Below are 17,888 nucleotides of genomic sequence, written 5' to 3'. Positions count from 1 at the left end.
CCAAACAAATCTGCACTGATTCAATATGTTGATGATTTACTTGTTGCTAGCCGAACTCGAGAGGCCTGTGCAATTGATACAGAGCACCTTTGCATTCAACTGTATCATAAGGGTCATCGTGCCTCATTAGCTAAGTTACAATTCTGTGAACCAGAGGTAAAATATCTGGGATTTGTTTTAGCAGGAGGAGTTCGAAAGATTGATCCCGACAGAATCGACACTATTCTTCAAATTACATCACCTGTTACTAAAAAACAAATGAGAGCTTTCCTTGGCCAAGCTGGGTTCTGTCGACCATGGATTTTAGGGTTTAGCGAACTAGCTAGACCACTTATTGAAACTACAAAGGACAAAGCTCCAGAGCCAATTCTCTGGATGCCAGAATTGTCCGATGCCTTTGCATCTTTGAAGCAAGCCTTAGTCACAGCCCCAGCTTTAGGCCTGCCAAATTACTCTAAACCTTTCACTTTGTATGCTACCGATAAGGGTGGCATTGCAAAGGGGGTCCTAGTACCACCTCATGGACCCTATGAAAGACCTGTGGGTTATTACTCAGTTGCTCTTGACCCAGTTATTAAAGGGTCACCACATTGCCTTAGATCAGTAGCAGCAGCTGCAGAGTTAGTGGAAAAAGTTTGCCCATTTGTTCTGGGTCACAAATTGATTGTTGCCGTGCCTCATGAAGTTGAACTTTTACTAACCCGATATGCTACCAAGTCTCTCTCACCGCAGCGCACACATCGATACGAAGCCATCCTGTTACTGACTGATAATATCTCTTTAAAACGGTCAAAACCCTTAAACCCATCTACCCTTCTACCTGAGGTGCACCTTTCCAATGACCCACACGACTGTGTGCAATTTGTCACCACTTATTCTAAAACCAGAGAAGATTTGCAAGATGTTCCTCTCGCCCACCCTGACCTTAACCTGTTGTCCTGGTTTTGCTAAAAACAAGTTTCTCTTTTAGTGAATTTGCCTGTCAGCTAAAGCCTTCATATTAACTGCATTTTCCTGGAGAACCAGACACATGTTTTGGTAAACCTAGCAATGGAATGCAAACTTATTGATAAGCACGGATGGACATCTCGCGAGAGGGGCGACGAGAATCAAGTGAGCAAGAAACTGACCAACTATGTATAACATTCCATTCACATGAATACTTCATATAAAAGTGGGAGATCACAAGGATCTCGTTGGCTTTTCCCTTTTCCCTTCTGCTTATGGCCGACATTAGGAGAGGACCTTGCTAGTCGTCCCTGCGAACTGAGGCCTAGTGAGAGACTGAATCCAGCTCCAATTGGCTGCAGAGTCTAATCGAGGACTTCGGTTGCCGGCTCTGCAGTTGCTGAGACTTTCAAGATTGGTTTTGTATATTTTGTATTATTTTCTCTGTTCTTATTAGTAGCATTAGTAAAACATCTTCAATTCTTTCTAACTCTCTTCACTCTGTCCTTCTTTTCCTCCCAATCGCCTCTCCTTAGTGGAAAGGGGGAAGAGGGAGGGGGAAGTGGGGGGGGGGAGAGAGGGTTAACAATACATCTGCCAGGGTTTTATTGTCACCCCGCAATCTTAACCCTCGACACCTGTTCACAGACGAATCAAGTTATTATCTGCATGGTAAGCGTTTTACTGGTTTTGCTGTTGCCACTGAAAATCGCGTACTTTTTGCTGAACCTCTCTCTCCAGCGCTTGGAGCACAAGCCGCCGAACTAATTGCCTTGACTCGTGCTGCAACCTTTGCTAAAGGTCTCCAAGTTAATATCTATACAGACTCTAAGTACGCTTTTGGCATTTGTCATTCTGTTGGCGCACTTTGGGAAGAACGCGGTTTTTTGACCTCTGCTGGTCGTACTATTGCTCATGGACAATTAATTCATGATTTGCTACTCGCTATCCAGGAACCACGAGAAATTGCTGTTATTTACATTCCTGCTCATACTAAACGCCTTGATTCTTTTGCTCATGGCAACGCCTTGGCCGACTCCGCGGCGAGAACGGCGGCAGTCCACGATGTATCTCCTGCTACGACTGTGGTTGCTACCCTTCTTCCTTTTCCCGTTGGTCCTGCCCTTTATGATGAACTGGATGAAGAAGAGCTCAACAAATGGAAACGCTGGGAAGCAATGCAACAGGACGGCATCTGGAAACTAGGTGATAAACCCTTATTGCCTATGAGGTATGTCCTTCCTCTAACTCGCTGGATTCACGATCGTACTCATGGGGGGCCTGAAGCTGTAGCCTCTAAAATCCAACAGTTGTGGGCAGCGCCTGGAGTTTACAGTGCTGCAAAACGCCTGACTGACTCTTGTACTCTTTGCAAGAAATATGGGGTCACAAAGGTCACAACAGTCCCTGGCAAGCGGCCGCCTGCTTACTTTCCTTTCCAGAAACTGCAAATTGATTTCGCAGAACTCCCCCCTTCTATGGGACATAAGTACATTCTTGTTATTGTTGATCAACTTTCGCACTGGGTGGAAGCCTTTCCTACTCGCAAGAACAACTCGAAAATTGTGGTTAAGACCCTGCTTCGTGATATCATTCCGAGGTACGGTATCCCTGAAATTATTGATTCTGATAGGGGACCGCACTTTACTGCTGCTGTTCTAATGCAAGTTTATGTTGCTCTTGATATACAGGCTGCCTTTCACACGCCCTACCATCCACAATCTTCCGGGCAGGTAGAGCAGATGAATCGCACTATTAAAGATCGTTTGGCAAAAGTCACTGCAGACACAGGTCTCAAATGGCCTGAGGCATTACCGCTTGTTTTATGGGATCTTCGTACAACTCCTCATGCTACTACTAAACTCAGCCCTGCTGAAGTTTTGTTCGGGCGAGTTTTGGCAGTACCGTTTACCTTTATGTCTGCCAAAACTGCCCTCCTGGAAGGGGACGAGGCAGTAACGCAGTACTTGCTCTATCTGCAAAACAGTTTTGCTCGAATCAGAAATTATATGCATTGGTATCAAGGGGTGACACCAGAAATTCAAGAATTGCGTAACCTATCTCAGATTGTTTTACAGAATCAAATGGCCTTAGACATTTTGCTAGCTTCACAAGGAGGTGTCTGTACCATGCTAAACTCCAGTTGCTGTATGTATATCGATCAGTGTAAGCGATTGATTACTGAAGTGGATAGAATCTGGGAAGTTAGTCACGTTATGCTGCAAATTCAACGAGATGACGCTAACTGGGGTATCACAGACCTGTGGCAATGGATGACTTCCTGGTTTCCTGATCTCGGAACGTTAGTGAAGAAGATTTTGATGATTGTCATTGTCATTGTGATTGTCATTGTGATCATTTTTGTTTTGATTCAATGTATGTCAATGTTTTGTAATTGTTGCTGTAATCTCTTGAATCAACAGAAGCTTTATTATCGTTATCAGTAAATTGGGAAATTTTAAAGAGAAAATGGGGGACTGTTGTAGGAAAATAGGAAATTAGGATTTTAGGCCTATATCAGTGTTATAAGCTGTGCTGCTAAGGCTGCAAGTCTCAGCTTGTCCCCTGTATAGTCCTTACCCAGAACCATGAGTGTGGTTACCTTATGCTTGCTTTGTACCCTTAGTTAAGACATTGATAAATGCTATTCTTAGGGTTGCTGATTTCTATGCTAGACTGGTGAACTATGGATAACAAATGAGACAGGTGGAACTTCAAAAGAAGCTAGCCCTGTGACCCGATGACCTTTCGTTCGGTACTTGCCAAGAAAGAAGAAGTGGAACCCGCAGACCACTGGAACGGAAGGAACCTGAGGATATCGACAGTGATAGATATCGACAGTGATAGACAGTGATAAATTTTGCTTAGTTGCATAATACCTGTTAGAACCCTATATAATGACTAGTTATACTGCTGTATGATTGTCACTCTCTGAGGAGGTGACCCAACGTTGCTGTTCCTGTGAATCTTCTACAATAAATACTGCTCAGAGTAACCCACAAGAGTTCAAGTCTCTATCCAGTGCCTACCTACTACCTTTTTTCACTTCTGTTCCCTTCAGAAGGGAGTCTCCTATGATAACAACCTGTCTTTTTTTCTTTATAGCAGGAGTTTTGATGGCAGGTGCAGACTGACTTAACCTCTGCAGCACCTCCAACTTAGTTGTACCATCTTCCTTAATGGTGTCGTTCAGTTCCACTTGCAGAGCCTCATACCTGTTGTGCAAGGGAACCTGGGTAGGTGGGGCAGCCACAGCAGAGACCCTTCTGTGCAGGGCAGGAACATAGTGCCATTACCCCCTATCCCTTGAGTCACTATGTTCCGCCATGCAGAGAGGGTGTCCTCGGTACCATGCACCCTGCCTACCTGCTGGGCCTGCCTCAGGGAAATTAGGGTGTGACTCCAGTGGTCTATCTCCCTCTTGTGCTCCCTGATACTCCTCAACCTACTCACCTCCTCCAGGAGCTCTGTCACTAAGCAGAGGAGTTCCTCTCCCTCGGCATACCTCCCACAACTGTGCTTACTGCTGCCATCCAGTATTGGTTTAAGAGCAAGGCACACCCTGCAGCCTGACATCTGGGTGGCAGCATCTTCCCACCGGGTCTCAGTTTGAGTAGTTGCATCATTAGTCACGGGTGCTGACCTTACAGACGCAATGGCTTTCTGTCAGGTGGATACCATTACTCCCTGGTTGAGCTGGCAGACCTTCTCCACCCTCTCTGCGTGCCCTTCTGTGTAAACTGCCATGCCACGCTCTGCCCGCTCTGTTTGTAGCGCTCCTGGTCGCTAGCACTCCCTAGGCAGCTTTTTATAGGTATGGTAAGTGTTTCCCTGGCAATGCCCAGGTCTCATCAGTGACTCCCATGATAGAACTGCAGTCTCCCGGTGGGTCTTGCCGCTGCCCTGGCATTCCCCTGCCTCAGGAAAACCCTTCCTGCACAGAGAGCTGCTGCTTCACTGCAGACTGGGTCAGCTCCGGAGCAGCTCCCCTCAGCGACTGATGAGTTGCTAAAGTGCTACAAGTGCTAAAATAGCAGTAACAAAGTATGAGGAGCTGCTGGGGGGGGGGTCTATTCCAGAGCCAAAAAAGGAAAGCAAGCCAGCTGAATTTCAAGAAGAATGACTAAGCTATGGAATATTTTTCAAGGACCTGTATGTGCTTGGGAAGGGCACTAGATGACACTGCCATTTACATTCGTAACAATTTTGCACTTATTCTCAAAGGCTATCCAACTTACTCCCAGAAGAAATCACATCTGAATTACTGACCAAAACCATGAAGTTAAAAAAAAAAGCATCAGGGTTGAAAGGGAATTGCTTGCTTTTGTTTAGTTTGGACTGATGGGTTTAACTGCTTACGGAAGGGAAAAATGACTCTTCTTTCAGCAATGACAGGATAACCAGCACATCTCACCATCCTCATCTTTAAAAAACACTCACCTGAGTATGGATTGTTAGCAAGGCTCCCATCTCTGCCTGTCAAGGCTGCAGGAGCAGGGAATGTAATTCCATAGTAATCCTTAGAAAGAGAAAAAATCGTTTATTAATAGTTGAAACTGTAACAGAGCTGGACAACTCTTATGAACCCTGTGTTATATACATGAGAAAATTTAAAAAGTGAGAACGAAAGGAAGCTTGGGCAGAAGCTGACCCTATAGCTTACAGCAGAGCTAAAGATTTACTTAGATCCTCAACTTCAAAATAAACCTATTTTATAGACATTTTAAATATCATATGCAAATACTTAAATCTCTTAATAGAAGTTAACGTTGACTAAATGCTTTGCCGTCCCAACTCTCAGCTCTAAGCTGTCATATTCCAGCGAGACTGTGCCTGGAAGAGCAACAGACCATCAGGGGCCAAAGACCTGGAGTCAGGCTAGGACCATAACCACAATGTGGATGTAGTCTAATGGTACCTTGTACCATGCCCTGTTTTCTAAAAGTAAAAATGCCAGCTACGAAAATAGCACAAACATTAAAAAAATACTGGAGAAAGAGAGTTACCACCTGATGACTGTAAAATTTATTTAAACTGCATTACAGGAGACCTCAAATCAGTAGTCTCCGAAGTGGGGTACACAAGACAATCCACTGGGGTGCATGAAGAAAATGGTTTTGGTACCATTAATAATTTTTTTTTTTTAATAGTGTTTGTTTAACCTCTCATCCTTTAAAATTTATTTTTGTGTATTTTTTATAACATACATGTTAGTACAGTAGTATAGGTATATAAATTAGAAATAAAAATATATTTGGAGTGCTCACAAACTTATTACTGATGGGGTGTGTGACCAAAAAAGGACCACTGCCTTAGATCATTCTTCTATGTCATCTACAGGAAGGCAAGACAATCCTCACCCTAGAAAGCTTGCACTCAGAGATGACAGGACATGCAACCAAAACCAAAGCAGCATTTTGTCTTCAGTTTGGAAGAAAAATAGAAAAGTTTGCCTTTCCCTCTCTGGATGAACTCCACATGTGGGGCTGGTACTCTAATAAGCAGTTTTCCTCCTAATTCTCATGGTTTACTCCTCACCACTTCCAATCTATTAAGACTTAATGCTTTAACTATTAACATGTCAATTTCCACAGAGTCTTCAAGACTGGAAAAGCATCCTTCTTCATACCTGCCTCTGTGAATTCCCCTGCATCTCAAATGCTTTCTCAGAGTTGACAGTACCTTCCACTTTGTTGCATTTCTGAGCATCACCACTCTGTGTCCTACAACCAGTCCTTCATCACTGAACATGAAATAATACAGCAAAGATTTAGTATTGCAGGTGTTTTCTGTGACTTGAAATTGTGACATATTTCATCACTCTATCCTTCCCAGGTAATCCCACCTCACCAACTCTGGTATGAATCACTTAAAAAAACACAATGAAATTCCTATTAAAAGTTTTTGCAGGTTACTCAAAAGCAGCGCTCCCATCTTCTTCCAAGGAAAATGACACAAAAAGCAGATTTGGAGAAGAGATCTGAACGGGATTTGGTGTGATGGTTTAGCTGGGATTGAGTTAATTTCCTTCATAGTAGTTAGAATCATTTATTTTTAGTAGCTAGCACAGTCTTTTGTTTTGGATTTAGTGTGAGAATAATGTGATAACACTCTGCTTTTTTCCTGGGACAGAGTTAATGTTTTCTTTCCAGTAGCTGGACTGTGTTTTGGAATTGGTATGAAAAGAGTGTGAGAACTCACTGATGTTTTGTTTGTTGCCAAGGAGACCAAGGAGTTTCTCAACTTTTCAGCTGTAGGTGCATAGCAGCTGGGAGGGGCCACAGACAGGACAACACCTGGCTTGACATCCAATGAACTTTCCCTACCATTAGCATCAAGTTCCATATATATCTGGAGCTGACTTTGCTGACTCAGTAATTCTGTGTCCAGATTTCCACCTTTCTGGGATGAGCTGCATGGGACCAGTATTCATGAGCAATTGCCTTGTGCATCACTTATTTATATATATATATATTTGCTTTTTTTTTTTTTTTTTTTAATGGTGTGGGTGTGTTATCTTATTAAATTGCTCTTATCTCAACCCATGAGTTTCTCCCTTCCCTTTCGATTCTTTCCCCCATCCCACTTGGATGGGTGAGTGAGTGGCTACCACAGTCATAGTTGCCAGCTGGGGTTAAACCATGATAGTTGGTGGATATAAACTGGAACTGACACACTAGTGTTTTCCTCTATATAAACCAGACAAAACATAACCAAATCCACATGAAATCAGGGTGTAAGGATTGCAATTATTCCCACTGCCCCTCAGATGGGGGAAAACCACATCAGCACTGCATATCCCTATCCCACACACCTGTGCATACACACATTCAAAACAAAAATCATTAAAAAATATGAGTGCAAGCCAGTTATCTTCGTACTTCATGCCCACCCATAGTAAAACATCAAAAGAGATACTCTGCTCTTCAAACTACACAGGTATTTCCTGACCTACAAAAGGCATACAGTAGAAAGTGCCTAAAGTCAAAACTGAAATATCAAGAATAGACTCAAAAGGTGAGACAGAAAAGGACTGAAAAATGATAAGTGATCTGATGTAACATATTTAAGCTCCACCAAGCAGCTTTCTAGATACCACACTGTACTGTTTCTGTTGGGATTGAATTAATTTTCTTCACGGTCCTTAGAATCTTTTATTTTTAGTAGTTAGCATGGACTTTTGTTTTGGATTTAGTATGAGAAAAATGGGATAACACACTGAACTTCCCATGCTCTTCTTTCCAGTAGCTAGACTGTGTTTTAGAGTCAGTATGACAAGAATGTGAGAACTCACTGATGTTTTGGCTGTTGCCAAGGAGACCAAGAAGTTTCTCAACTTTCCAGCTGTGCAAATAGCACCTGGGAGGGGACATGGACAGGACAGCACCCAGACTGACATCCAGGCTGGTCAATGAGATATTCCCTACCATTAGCATCATACTCTGTATATATCCAGAGCCAGCTTTTCCAGCTAGTTAGCTTGACCTTTTGCCTTGTTTGCTCTCTTTTGGGGATCAGCATTTCAGGACCAGTGTGCTCTCTTTTCTGGGATTGGCTGTTTGGTGTGATCATGTTTAAGTGTGAATTGCTGTGCAGATCTCCGCTCTTCCGGGATCACCTGCATGGGACCAGTGTTCATGAGCAATTGTTATGTGCATTACTTATTTTTTTATATATATAAATAATAATTATTATTAGTAGAAGCCCATTAATAATAATATTATTTTATCTTAGAATCTTCTTTTGTTGTCTTATTAAACTGTTTTTAATTAAACTAATTAGTTTCTCCCTTCCCTTTCTATTCTCTCCTTCCATGCCATTTGGCGGGGGGGGGGGGGGGTGGGGTGGTGGTGGTGTGTGTGAACAAGCAGTTGCTGTGGTCCTAGTTGCCAGCTGCGGTTAAACCACAACAGTCCTTTTTGGTGCCCAACATGGGGCAAAGGGGCTAAGATTCTGTGCTTTCATCTCTGCAACCTGAGTTTGATTTCTGGGCAGTGTGCCAGTTTGAAGGGTTGAGATAACAACAGATCTGTGTGCCTCCGGGGGCCATCTAGCGGTGTTAAAGCAGATTGCATTCATTATATAGGTTTAAAGATGCTGTTCACATTGCTGTCTTATTTGTTCTCAGAATTGTGTTCTGTAATACCTTACTTGTTGTGGGCACGTTTTACCAGTATTCATGTGTGGTTCATCACCTCTAAAAGCTGGTTTAAAATAATCACTTTGTTGTGCTGTGTAGCACTGGCCTACACATTTATACTTAAGATGATAGGGTATCTATATTAATTATTGCCATACTTGGGGAGCCCTCCAGTGGATGATTTTTTTTTTTTATTCAGAAGAGCCAACCTATAGAAGAGCTAAGTACACCTTCCTCTTTTTTTTTGTTAGGGCAAATTACAGCTGTTTTTAAGAATTTTGAATATCCTTGGGATGTTGAAAGTAACATGTTGGCATTGCTAGGTCTTCTTAATGTGTGTCAGGTTTTGTTCAGGTTGATAAGACTATTTAGGAGGACTGCAGCTACTCCAAATCCCACAACAGCCACTGTGGCCACTCAAACCCCTGCAGCATACACTGTGGCTACTCAGACTCCGGTTATGCAGACTACCAACCCGTGTCGGTATCAGTCACCCCTGTACAGAAGAAATACACCAAAAAAAACAGCTTGCATGGGGGAGGAGGAAGGAGAAACTGGGCCCTCATCATGACAAGAGGTGGAGCAAGAGCTAATCACCCAATCCATTTCCCAGAGTGAGCTGCAAGATATATGAACAGATTTCGGCCATCTCGAAGGCAAGAACATCATCACATGGCTGCTCCAATGATGAGATAATGGAGCTAGTGGCCCAAAACAAGAGGGTAGAGAAGCCAGGCAGCTGGGATCTCTGTCTAGGGAAGCGGTCCTTGACAGGGCAATTGCAAGAGAGGCACAATCCCATAACTTCTGGAGGTGACTACTGTGAGCCATGAGGGCAAGGTACCCCTTCTTCAAGGACAATGTTATAGGTCACCCAGACAAGTGGACCACCATGGAGAGAGGTATCCAGTACCTGAGGGAATTAGCTGTGTGGGAAATGATTTATTCTGACCTGGAAGACCTGCAGACATCCACAGATCCAGACGAAGTCGAATGTAGACAACCCATGTGGAGGAAATTTGCACAGAGCACACCACTGTCATATGCCAGATCATGACCCAACAGTGAATTGTGTGGCTGGCCAACTCCAGAACTACGAGGACAATCTCACTTCCTACCTATGGGCCTGCATCTTGGATGTGGAGAGATTGTCCAAGAAATCCGAAGACCGTTTCAAAAAACTGTTACAGGAAATCAAGCAACTCAAAGAGGACAGAGCCTACTCTCCACCTATATGAACCAATATATCAGCTATTAGGAACAGACTTCCCCTGCTCAAGAGAGGATGTAAAAGGTACACAAAATGGGACACCCTGTGTTTTTTCCTGTTTGGCCATGCAGAAGACATGAGGAAGTGGGATGGAAAATCTACCTCAATACTAGAGGAAGGAGTATGTGAGTTGCAAGGAAAAACTGGGGGTTCTCCCAGGAGAATTGCTGCTCTAGTCTCCAGTGGGCAGTTACCCAGATGGGGTAGGAGGGCTTCTGATCCTCTTGTAGGAACTTCTAATCTATACTCACAAGAAGTAAATAACACGAACCCATTCATTGATGCCTGTTAGAGAGCCCCTGCCTCCAGCCAGGCAGAGGGAAAGGGACAACTGAGTTTACCGGACTGTATGGATTCGATGGCCTGGCACATCACACCCCCAGAAGTATAAAGATCTAGTAGACACCGGTGCACAGTGTACCTGTCCTGGTTTTGTTAAAAAAAAAAACAAAACACAACAGTTTCTCTTTCAGTGAATTTTCCTTTCAGCTAAGTTCTTCTAAGTAACTACACTTTTCTGAATTTGGCTGCATGTTTTTTCAGACACTCTTCGCTCCAGAGCTGATAATGGTAGCAATGGTATGCAGAAGAGGCCCAGGTTTAGACTTATTGCTATGACAGCCAAGGTTACTGATAAATTTTGCACATCCCATAAGTGAGAGGGGTGTATTTGCAAGGAGGGGCAAGCAGAACAAGTAATTAAAATTGACCAAGTATTCCATCCCATCCATGTCATACACCCTATAAAAGTGGGAAATCATGAGGGTCTTGCTCTCTTTGACCATGGCTGGCATCTGAAGAGGACTCTGCCTGTCGTGCCTGTGATCCAAGGCCTGATTACAGACCCTGCATCCCTGAATCCAGTTCTGGTTTACTGTGGAGTCCAGCCCAGGACTTCCGGGTGCCTGCCCTGCAGCCGCCAGAGGAGCACCTGCTCCGCCAGGCAGTGCTGCCCCGGGAAATTCAAGATTGGTTTTGTATATTTTGTATTATTTTCTCTATTTATTAGTAGCATTAGTAAAGCATTTTTAACTTTTTCCAACTTGCAAGTCTTTTTCCCTTTTCCTCCTATTGCCTTTCCTTAGTGGGGAGGGCAGGGGGTTAACAGAGAGCATCTGCCATGGTTTATTGTCACCCTGCAGTAAATGGTGACAGAACCCTAATCCCATCAAACTATAAAGGGGCAGAACCCATGAATATTTCTGGAGTGACTGGGGGATCCCAACAGTTGTTTGTATTGGAAGCCTAAGTGGAAAAGAATGTCAAAAGCAACCCCAGTGTGACTGGCCCAGATGCTCCGTGCATCCTTGGCATAGACTATCTCAGGAGAGGATATTTTAAGGACCCAAAAGGGTAACAGTGGGCATTTGGCAGTGCAGCTATGGAGACAGAGGACATTTAACAGCTATCATCTACCTTGCCTGGTCTCTTGGAGAATCCTTCTGTTGTAGGATTGCTGAGGATCAAAGAAAAGTAGGTGCAGATTCCTACCACTACGGTGCACTGACGGCAATATCACACTGAGACTCTCCAATTTCCATCCATAAATTGATTTGTCAACTGGAGAGCCAAGGAGTGATTAGTAAGACTCATTCACCCTTTAACAGTCCCATATGGCCAGTGTGGAAGTCCAATGGAGGGTGCAGACCAACAGTAGACTATTGTGGCCTGAATGGAGTCATGCCGGCACTAAGTGCTGCCATGCTGGACATGCTAGAACTGCAATATGAACTGGAATTCAAGGCAGCCACATGGTATTCCACAATTGTCATTGCTAATGCATTTTTTTTTCAATATCTTTGGCAGTAGAGTGCAGGCCACAGTTTGCTTTCACTTGGAGGGGCATCCAGTACACCTGGAATCAAGTGTCCCAGGGGTGGAAACACAGCTCCACCTCCAGATGATGATGATAGGAAAGCCGTGGTACCACATAAAGCCACCCACCCAGCAGCACCCCAGGCATAGTGCCTACCCACACCACCACCAGGAGCCTGACCAGGCTCCTGCCCAGCACCACCCACACAGAACACACAGACCCACCATGGTAGCACCTGCAACCCTACAGTTCCACCTGTGGTAAGGTGCTCTGGTGCTCCTCCTACCAGCTCTCACCATTGCCCTGTCCTCTCTTCTCTTTGGCACCTCTCCAAGGATGAACTTTCCTCAACTTATTTGGAAAATCTCTGCCAGGTTTTAGCCATCATAATCAGAATAATCTCTTTGGTCCTTATCTCCTCAACATTTTCTACCTTCCATCCTGGTTCAGACCAACTGATGATCAGCACTGGAGCCCTCAGTACAAGGAAGATATGGACCTGTTGGGGCAGGTCTAGAGGAGGGCCACAAAAATGATCAGAGGGATGGAACACCTCTCCTATGAGGAAAGGCTGAGAGAGTTAGGGTACTTTAGCCTGGAGAAGAGAAGGCTCCAGGACAGACCTTATTGCAGCCTTTCAGTACTTAAAGGGGGCTTATAAGAAGGAGACAAACTTTTAAATAGAGCCTGTAGCAATAGGATAAGGGGTAATGGTTTTAAACTAAAAGAGGGTAGATATAAGGAAGAAATTTTTTTCGATGAGGGTGGTGAAACACTGGAACAAGTTTCCCAGAGAGGTGTATGGGAATTGCGCAAGAATGGCAAGGAGGTTAAATGTAAATATACTCAAGTGATTTGCAGCTGTGGTGTAGAAAAAGCACATACATCACACTAACTGTTTTACTGACCTTGTGTGTTTGACAAGTAGAATCTCTCTGTTAGATAACATAGGCCTGTGAGAAACTCTAGGCACCTTATCACTATGGCTGAGATTCCTGCTTTGTTGTGAGAAAGAGAGGAAGGCTGCATCTGCTTGAAGCCTTGAAATACAGGCAAACGCAGCAGGCTCAGCGATCTTCTACCAGGGCTGAATTCTGCAGCGCCTGCATCCCCGCTTGTGTCACCTCTGCCTGGGAGCTTAGGTGTGGCTTCGGAGATCCCCCAGTAGAGAGGTAACTAAAATAAAACTTGCTCTTTGCAAATGCATTTGTGGCCTCTGGCTCTTGTGACGTGCCTGTATTGGTTTACACAAGAGATGGTAGATGCCACATCCCTGGAGACATTCAAGGCCAGGCTGGATGGGGCTCTGAGCAACCTGATCTAATTGAAGATGTTCCTGCTCATTGCAGAGGGGTTGAACTAGATGACCTTTAAAAGGTCCCTTCCAACCCAAACCATTCTATGAAGGAAAGGCACAGCAGAGATTGCTTTGATTGGGCTGAATTTGGCTACTCTTTCCACTTCAGGCATTTGCCATGACAACTGCCTCATTGCACTGCTTGAAAACACCTTGCAGCACAAACTATTCTAGGGCAACACAGACAAGGTCCAGCCATGGACCTCCAACATCAGCCCACCTCCTGCAGTGACGGCACCTAGGTATGGGAAACATCATGCATGTGCCAGCACCCCAAACACAGCATCTCTCAATACAATGCTGTCTGACAAGGCCATGGCTCCCAGCTTGTCACTGCCTTGCCATTACCCCCACAAACACATTTCCCCTGCTCCAAAAGCTCTGATAAAACATGTGGCAGTGGCTCTCATACAAGCAGAACATGATCCTTGCTGTTGGAGGGGACCTTAAAACCTTAGCAAGTGCAACCTCCACCTCCTCTTCCCACTAGAGCTCTATAACCAGATTAGCTGGCTCAGCTTCACCTCCAGAGGATTCTTGAACACCCTTCCTCTAGGGGCACAGACCATCCCAAACACAAGACTCTTCACTTAAAAATAGCCTCATGGGGGGCATTTCCTTGTTTGCTCTCAGGCAAGGAGGTAGAGAAAACACAAGACTCCTGCTACAGGGGTACACACATGGGACCGCCACCCAATGCAGCAGGAGGAGGAGCAAAATGCTTCCTTTTTCCTGAAGGAAAAGTCATTTTTTTTGTCATTCTCAGGAGTTTCAAACAAAGGAGCTTGGGAAACTCCATCCAGGAACACATCCAACCATTAAGTACCTACAACCAGAGCCACCTCCTCAGAAGCTGCCACCACCACCCCAAGAGGGGTCTTCCCCAGGTTCTTTCAAGCAACATAATTTCACAATCTTTCCAAATGTGAAAAGACCAGATAATATGAAAACAAAGGTGACACACAAGTGAAAGGAAAACAGATCACAACCAACACCAAGGCATTACAAATGGAAAAGAGACTTGGGCAGGAAGGGAAAATCCAGTTGCAGAAAAGAGATACCATGGCTTGCCCTGCAGGCAACAAGGAAACCCTAATACACCTCCCCAGCACAGCTGTCCCCAAGGGCTCTGCCCCAGTGCTTTCGCATCCCCCACTAAACCACTACAGCCAAGCTCCCTCCAACATGCCATCACCACCGCCCTCTCCAAGCACAGCCACCCCACCAACGCACTTCCCCAAGACCACCACAGACACCAGCCAAAACTGAAAAACACAGCTGGAAACTCACTGCAATCAGAAAGTGAGGAAGGGAAAGCTGTGGCACCACATAAAGCTGCCCACCTGCGAGGACCCCAAGCACAGCACCCACCTGCGCCACCACCAAGCCTGACCAGGCTCCTGCCCAGCACCACCCATGCAGTACCCACAACCATGGCTACACCTGCAACCCCACAGCCCTGCCTACAGCATGCCACCCTGGTGCTCCTGCTCCTCCTGCTGGCTCTCGCCACTGCCCTCGCCTGCCACGACCTGCGTCCCCACCACACCTCCAGCTTCTCCAGACCATGAATCCCAGCCCACCACAACCCTGCCACCACCAGCACACGCACTTGCCCTTCCCCTTCCCTGACACCCTCCCCCACACCAACCACTCACAGCAAGCTGCTGCTACCACCCTCTGCATCCTCCAGCACCTCTTTGCCACCCTCAGCAGCCCAAGAACCCTCCACCACTGGGACACCCAGGTGCAACATCAACTCCTCAATCAGCTCTGGCATTACATCCAGCAGCTTGAGCAATGCGTGCCAGCCAACAGCATGCTCTTCAAAGGCCAAGGGCCCTGCAACCTGCTGCTCAGCATCAAGAAATACTTGGGGCACATCCAGGACTTCCTCTGCACCCACCATCACAGGCCCTGCACCTGGGACCATGACCAGCTAGAAGCTTGCATGTGCTTCCAATGCCTCCACAACCTCACTTGCATCATGCACAATTAGCTCAATGACACCAACTAACCTGCATGGTCCCACCCACGTCACCACCACCACTTCTGGAGCACCGCTCTATCCCCACCTCTGTCCTCCCATCTCCCCTGACCAGCAAGAGCTGCTGCAAGAATAGCCATCGACCCTTAGCCTCCACTGACTACTCATCTATTTATATAACTTATCTATTTAATTTAACAATGTTTTTTATCTATTCATTCACCTATTTATTGAACGGAAAATAAAGACCTGTTGCAAGAAGCTTGCCAGTGCCTCTTGTCTTAGAAGCACAGGAATGAGTCTTTGGGGTGGTGGGAACTGACCTCCACTCAACACCTACTCCAAGCCCTGCTCCAAACTTGGCTCTGCAGAGCCCATGCCCCACAGCCCCGTCCTCTCTTCTCTTTGGCTTCTCCCCAAGGATGCACTTTTCTCAACCTCTTTGGAAAATCTCTGTCAGGTTTTAGCCACTGTCATCAGAATAATCTCTATGGTTCTTATCTCCTCAACATTTTCCAACTTCCATCACGATTGTGCTGGTTTGACTGAAAACGAGTTAATTTTCTTCATGCAGTTAGAAACCTGTCTTTTCCATAGCTGGCCCGCTCATTATTTGTACTTAGTTTGAGAAGAAGAAATAACACCCTGGGACAGAGTTAATGCTTTTCATTGCTCTGGTCTGAGAGCCAAGGACATTCTGAGCGCTCTGCCCACAGGTGTGAGGCATCGAGGAAAGGGGGAATACATGGGGCAGAGTTTGACTGACATCCAGACTGATCAATAAGAGTATTCCATCCCATTAGCGTCATGTTTCATATTTAAGGAGAGTCGGGATCTTCTGGTCTCTCTCTCAGGTGCTCTCTCTCGTGTTCTTCTTCACTCTTGTTGTCGGAGCCAGGGAGAGTTTGGTTCAGGAGGTTTAGTTCAGCCTTTTGCCATTTTGCAGAGGCCTCTGGGCCTTTTTGCCTTTTTCCTCTCTTTGAAATCAGCTGTTCAGGACCAGGTGCTGCTTCCTGAGACTAGCTGCTCAGTGTGGACAGAGTTCGTGAGGAATTGCCTTGAAAAGGTTTTATTTTATATTCTATTTCTATTTTATATATATATTTACTAGTGGTGTATTAGTATTTTGTTATTTTATTAAACTGTGTTTCTCTCAATCCAAGTTTCTCCCTTCCCGTTCAATTCTCTCCCCTATTTTTTTTTTTTTTTGGGGGGGGGGGGGGGTAGAGTGAGCAGCTATGGTGGTTTTATTGCTAGCTCAGGTTAAACCACAACAACAGTTTAGACCAGCTGATGAAGGAGAGACAAGGCAGAGATCACTTTGATTAGGCTGAGTTTGGCTACTCTTGCCACTTCAGACATTTTTCACATCTCATTATGCTGCTTGAAAACACCTTACAGCACAAACTATTCCAGGGCAACACAGACTAGGTATGAATCCTTACATATTCTCTTCTTCAGCATTACTCTTGGACTGAATGGACAGGATAATAATCACAGAATCACAGAATATTAGGGATTGGAAAGGACCTCAAAAGATCATCTAGTCCAACCCCCCTGCCAGAGCAGGAACACCTAGATGAGGCTACACAGGAACGTGTCCAGGAGGGTTTTAAATGTCTCCAGAGTAGGAGACTCCACAACCTCCCTGGGCAGCCTGTTCCAGTGTTCTGTTGCCCTCAACGAGAAGAAGTTTCTTCTCAAATTTAAGTGGAACTTCTTGTGTTCCAGTTTGAACCCATTACCCCTTGTCTTACCATTTGTTGTCACTAAAAAGAGCCTGGCTCCATCCTCATGACACTCACCCTTTATATATTCATAAACATTAATGAGCACACCCCTCAGTCTCCTCCAAGCTAGAGAGACCCAGCTCCCTCAGCCTTTCCTCGGAAAGCAGATGCTCCACTTCCTTAAGCATCTTTGTTGCCCTGCGCTGGACTCTCTCCAGCAGTTCCCTGTCCTTCTTGAACTGAGGGGCCCAGAACTGGACACAATATTCCAGGTGTGGTTTCATCAGGGCAGAGCAGAGGGGAAGGAGAACCTCTCTCGACCTATTGACCACCCCCTTTCTAATATACCCCAGGATGCCATTGGCCTTTCTGCCCAACTCTCCAGCCTGTCCAGGTCTCACTGGATGGCAGCACAGCCTTCTGGTGTGTCAGCTACTCCTCCCAGCTTGGTGTCATCAGCAAACTTGCTGACAGTGCCTCATCCCTCATCCAAGTCTTTGATGAATATACTGAATAATACTTGTCCCAGTACTGACCTTTGAGGCACTCCACTAGATACAGGCCTCCAACTGGACCCTGCCCCATTGACCACAACTGTCTGGCTTCTTTCCTTCAGCCAGTTCCCAGTCCACCTCACTAC

At 45.4% G+C, this 17,888-nt stretch overlaps 1 protein-coding gene and 1 pseudogene across 21 annotated transcripts in view; one reads left to right on the top strand and one right to left on the bottom strand.

Moving 5' to 3' along the window:
• LOC135577195 (ubiquitin-associated protein 2-like) overlaps positions 1–17,888 on the bottom strand; it is a 145,186-nt gene that overhangs the window by 17,950 nt on the left and 109,348 nt on the right. For all 21 annotated transcript variants that reach the window (XR_010468765.1, XR_010468764.1, XR_010468763.1 and 18 more), the window contains one exon: positions 5,389–5,467. Coding sequence is in view for 18 of the 21 variants with exons in the window: in XM_065045061.1 (XP_064901133.1) it covers positions 5,389–5,467 (79 nt within the window). In the remaining 3 variants the exon portion in view is untranslated. The remainder of the gene's footprint in view (positions 1–5,388; positions 5,468–17,888) is intronic.
• On the top strand, positions 14,965–15,530 carry LOC135577199 (interferon-like; annotated as a pseudogene).

The sequence above is a fragment of the Columba livia genome, chromosome W, assembly GCF_036013475.1.
Source record: "Columba livia isolate bColLiv1 breed racing homer chromosome W, bColLiv1.pat.W.v2, whole genome shotgun sequence".
Classification (NCBI taxonomy): Eukaryota; Metazoa; Chordata; class Aves; order Columbiformes; family Columbidae; genus Columba; species Columba livia.
This window is presented reverse-complemented; position numbering and strand designations above follow the sequence as displayed.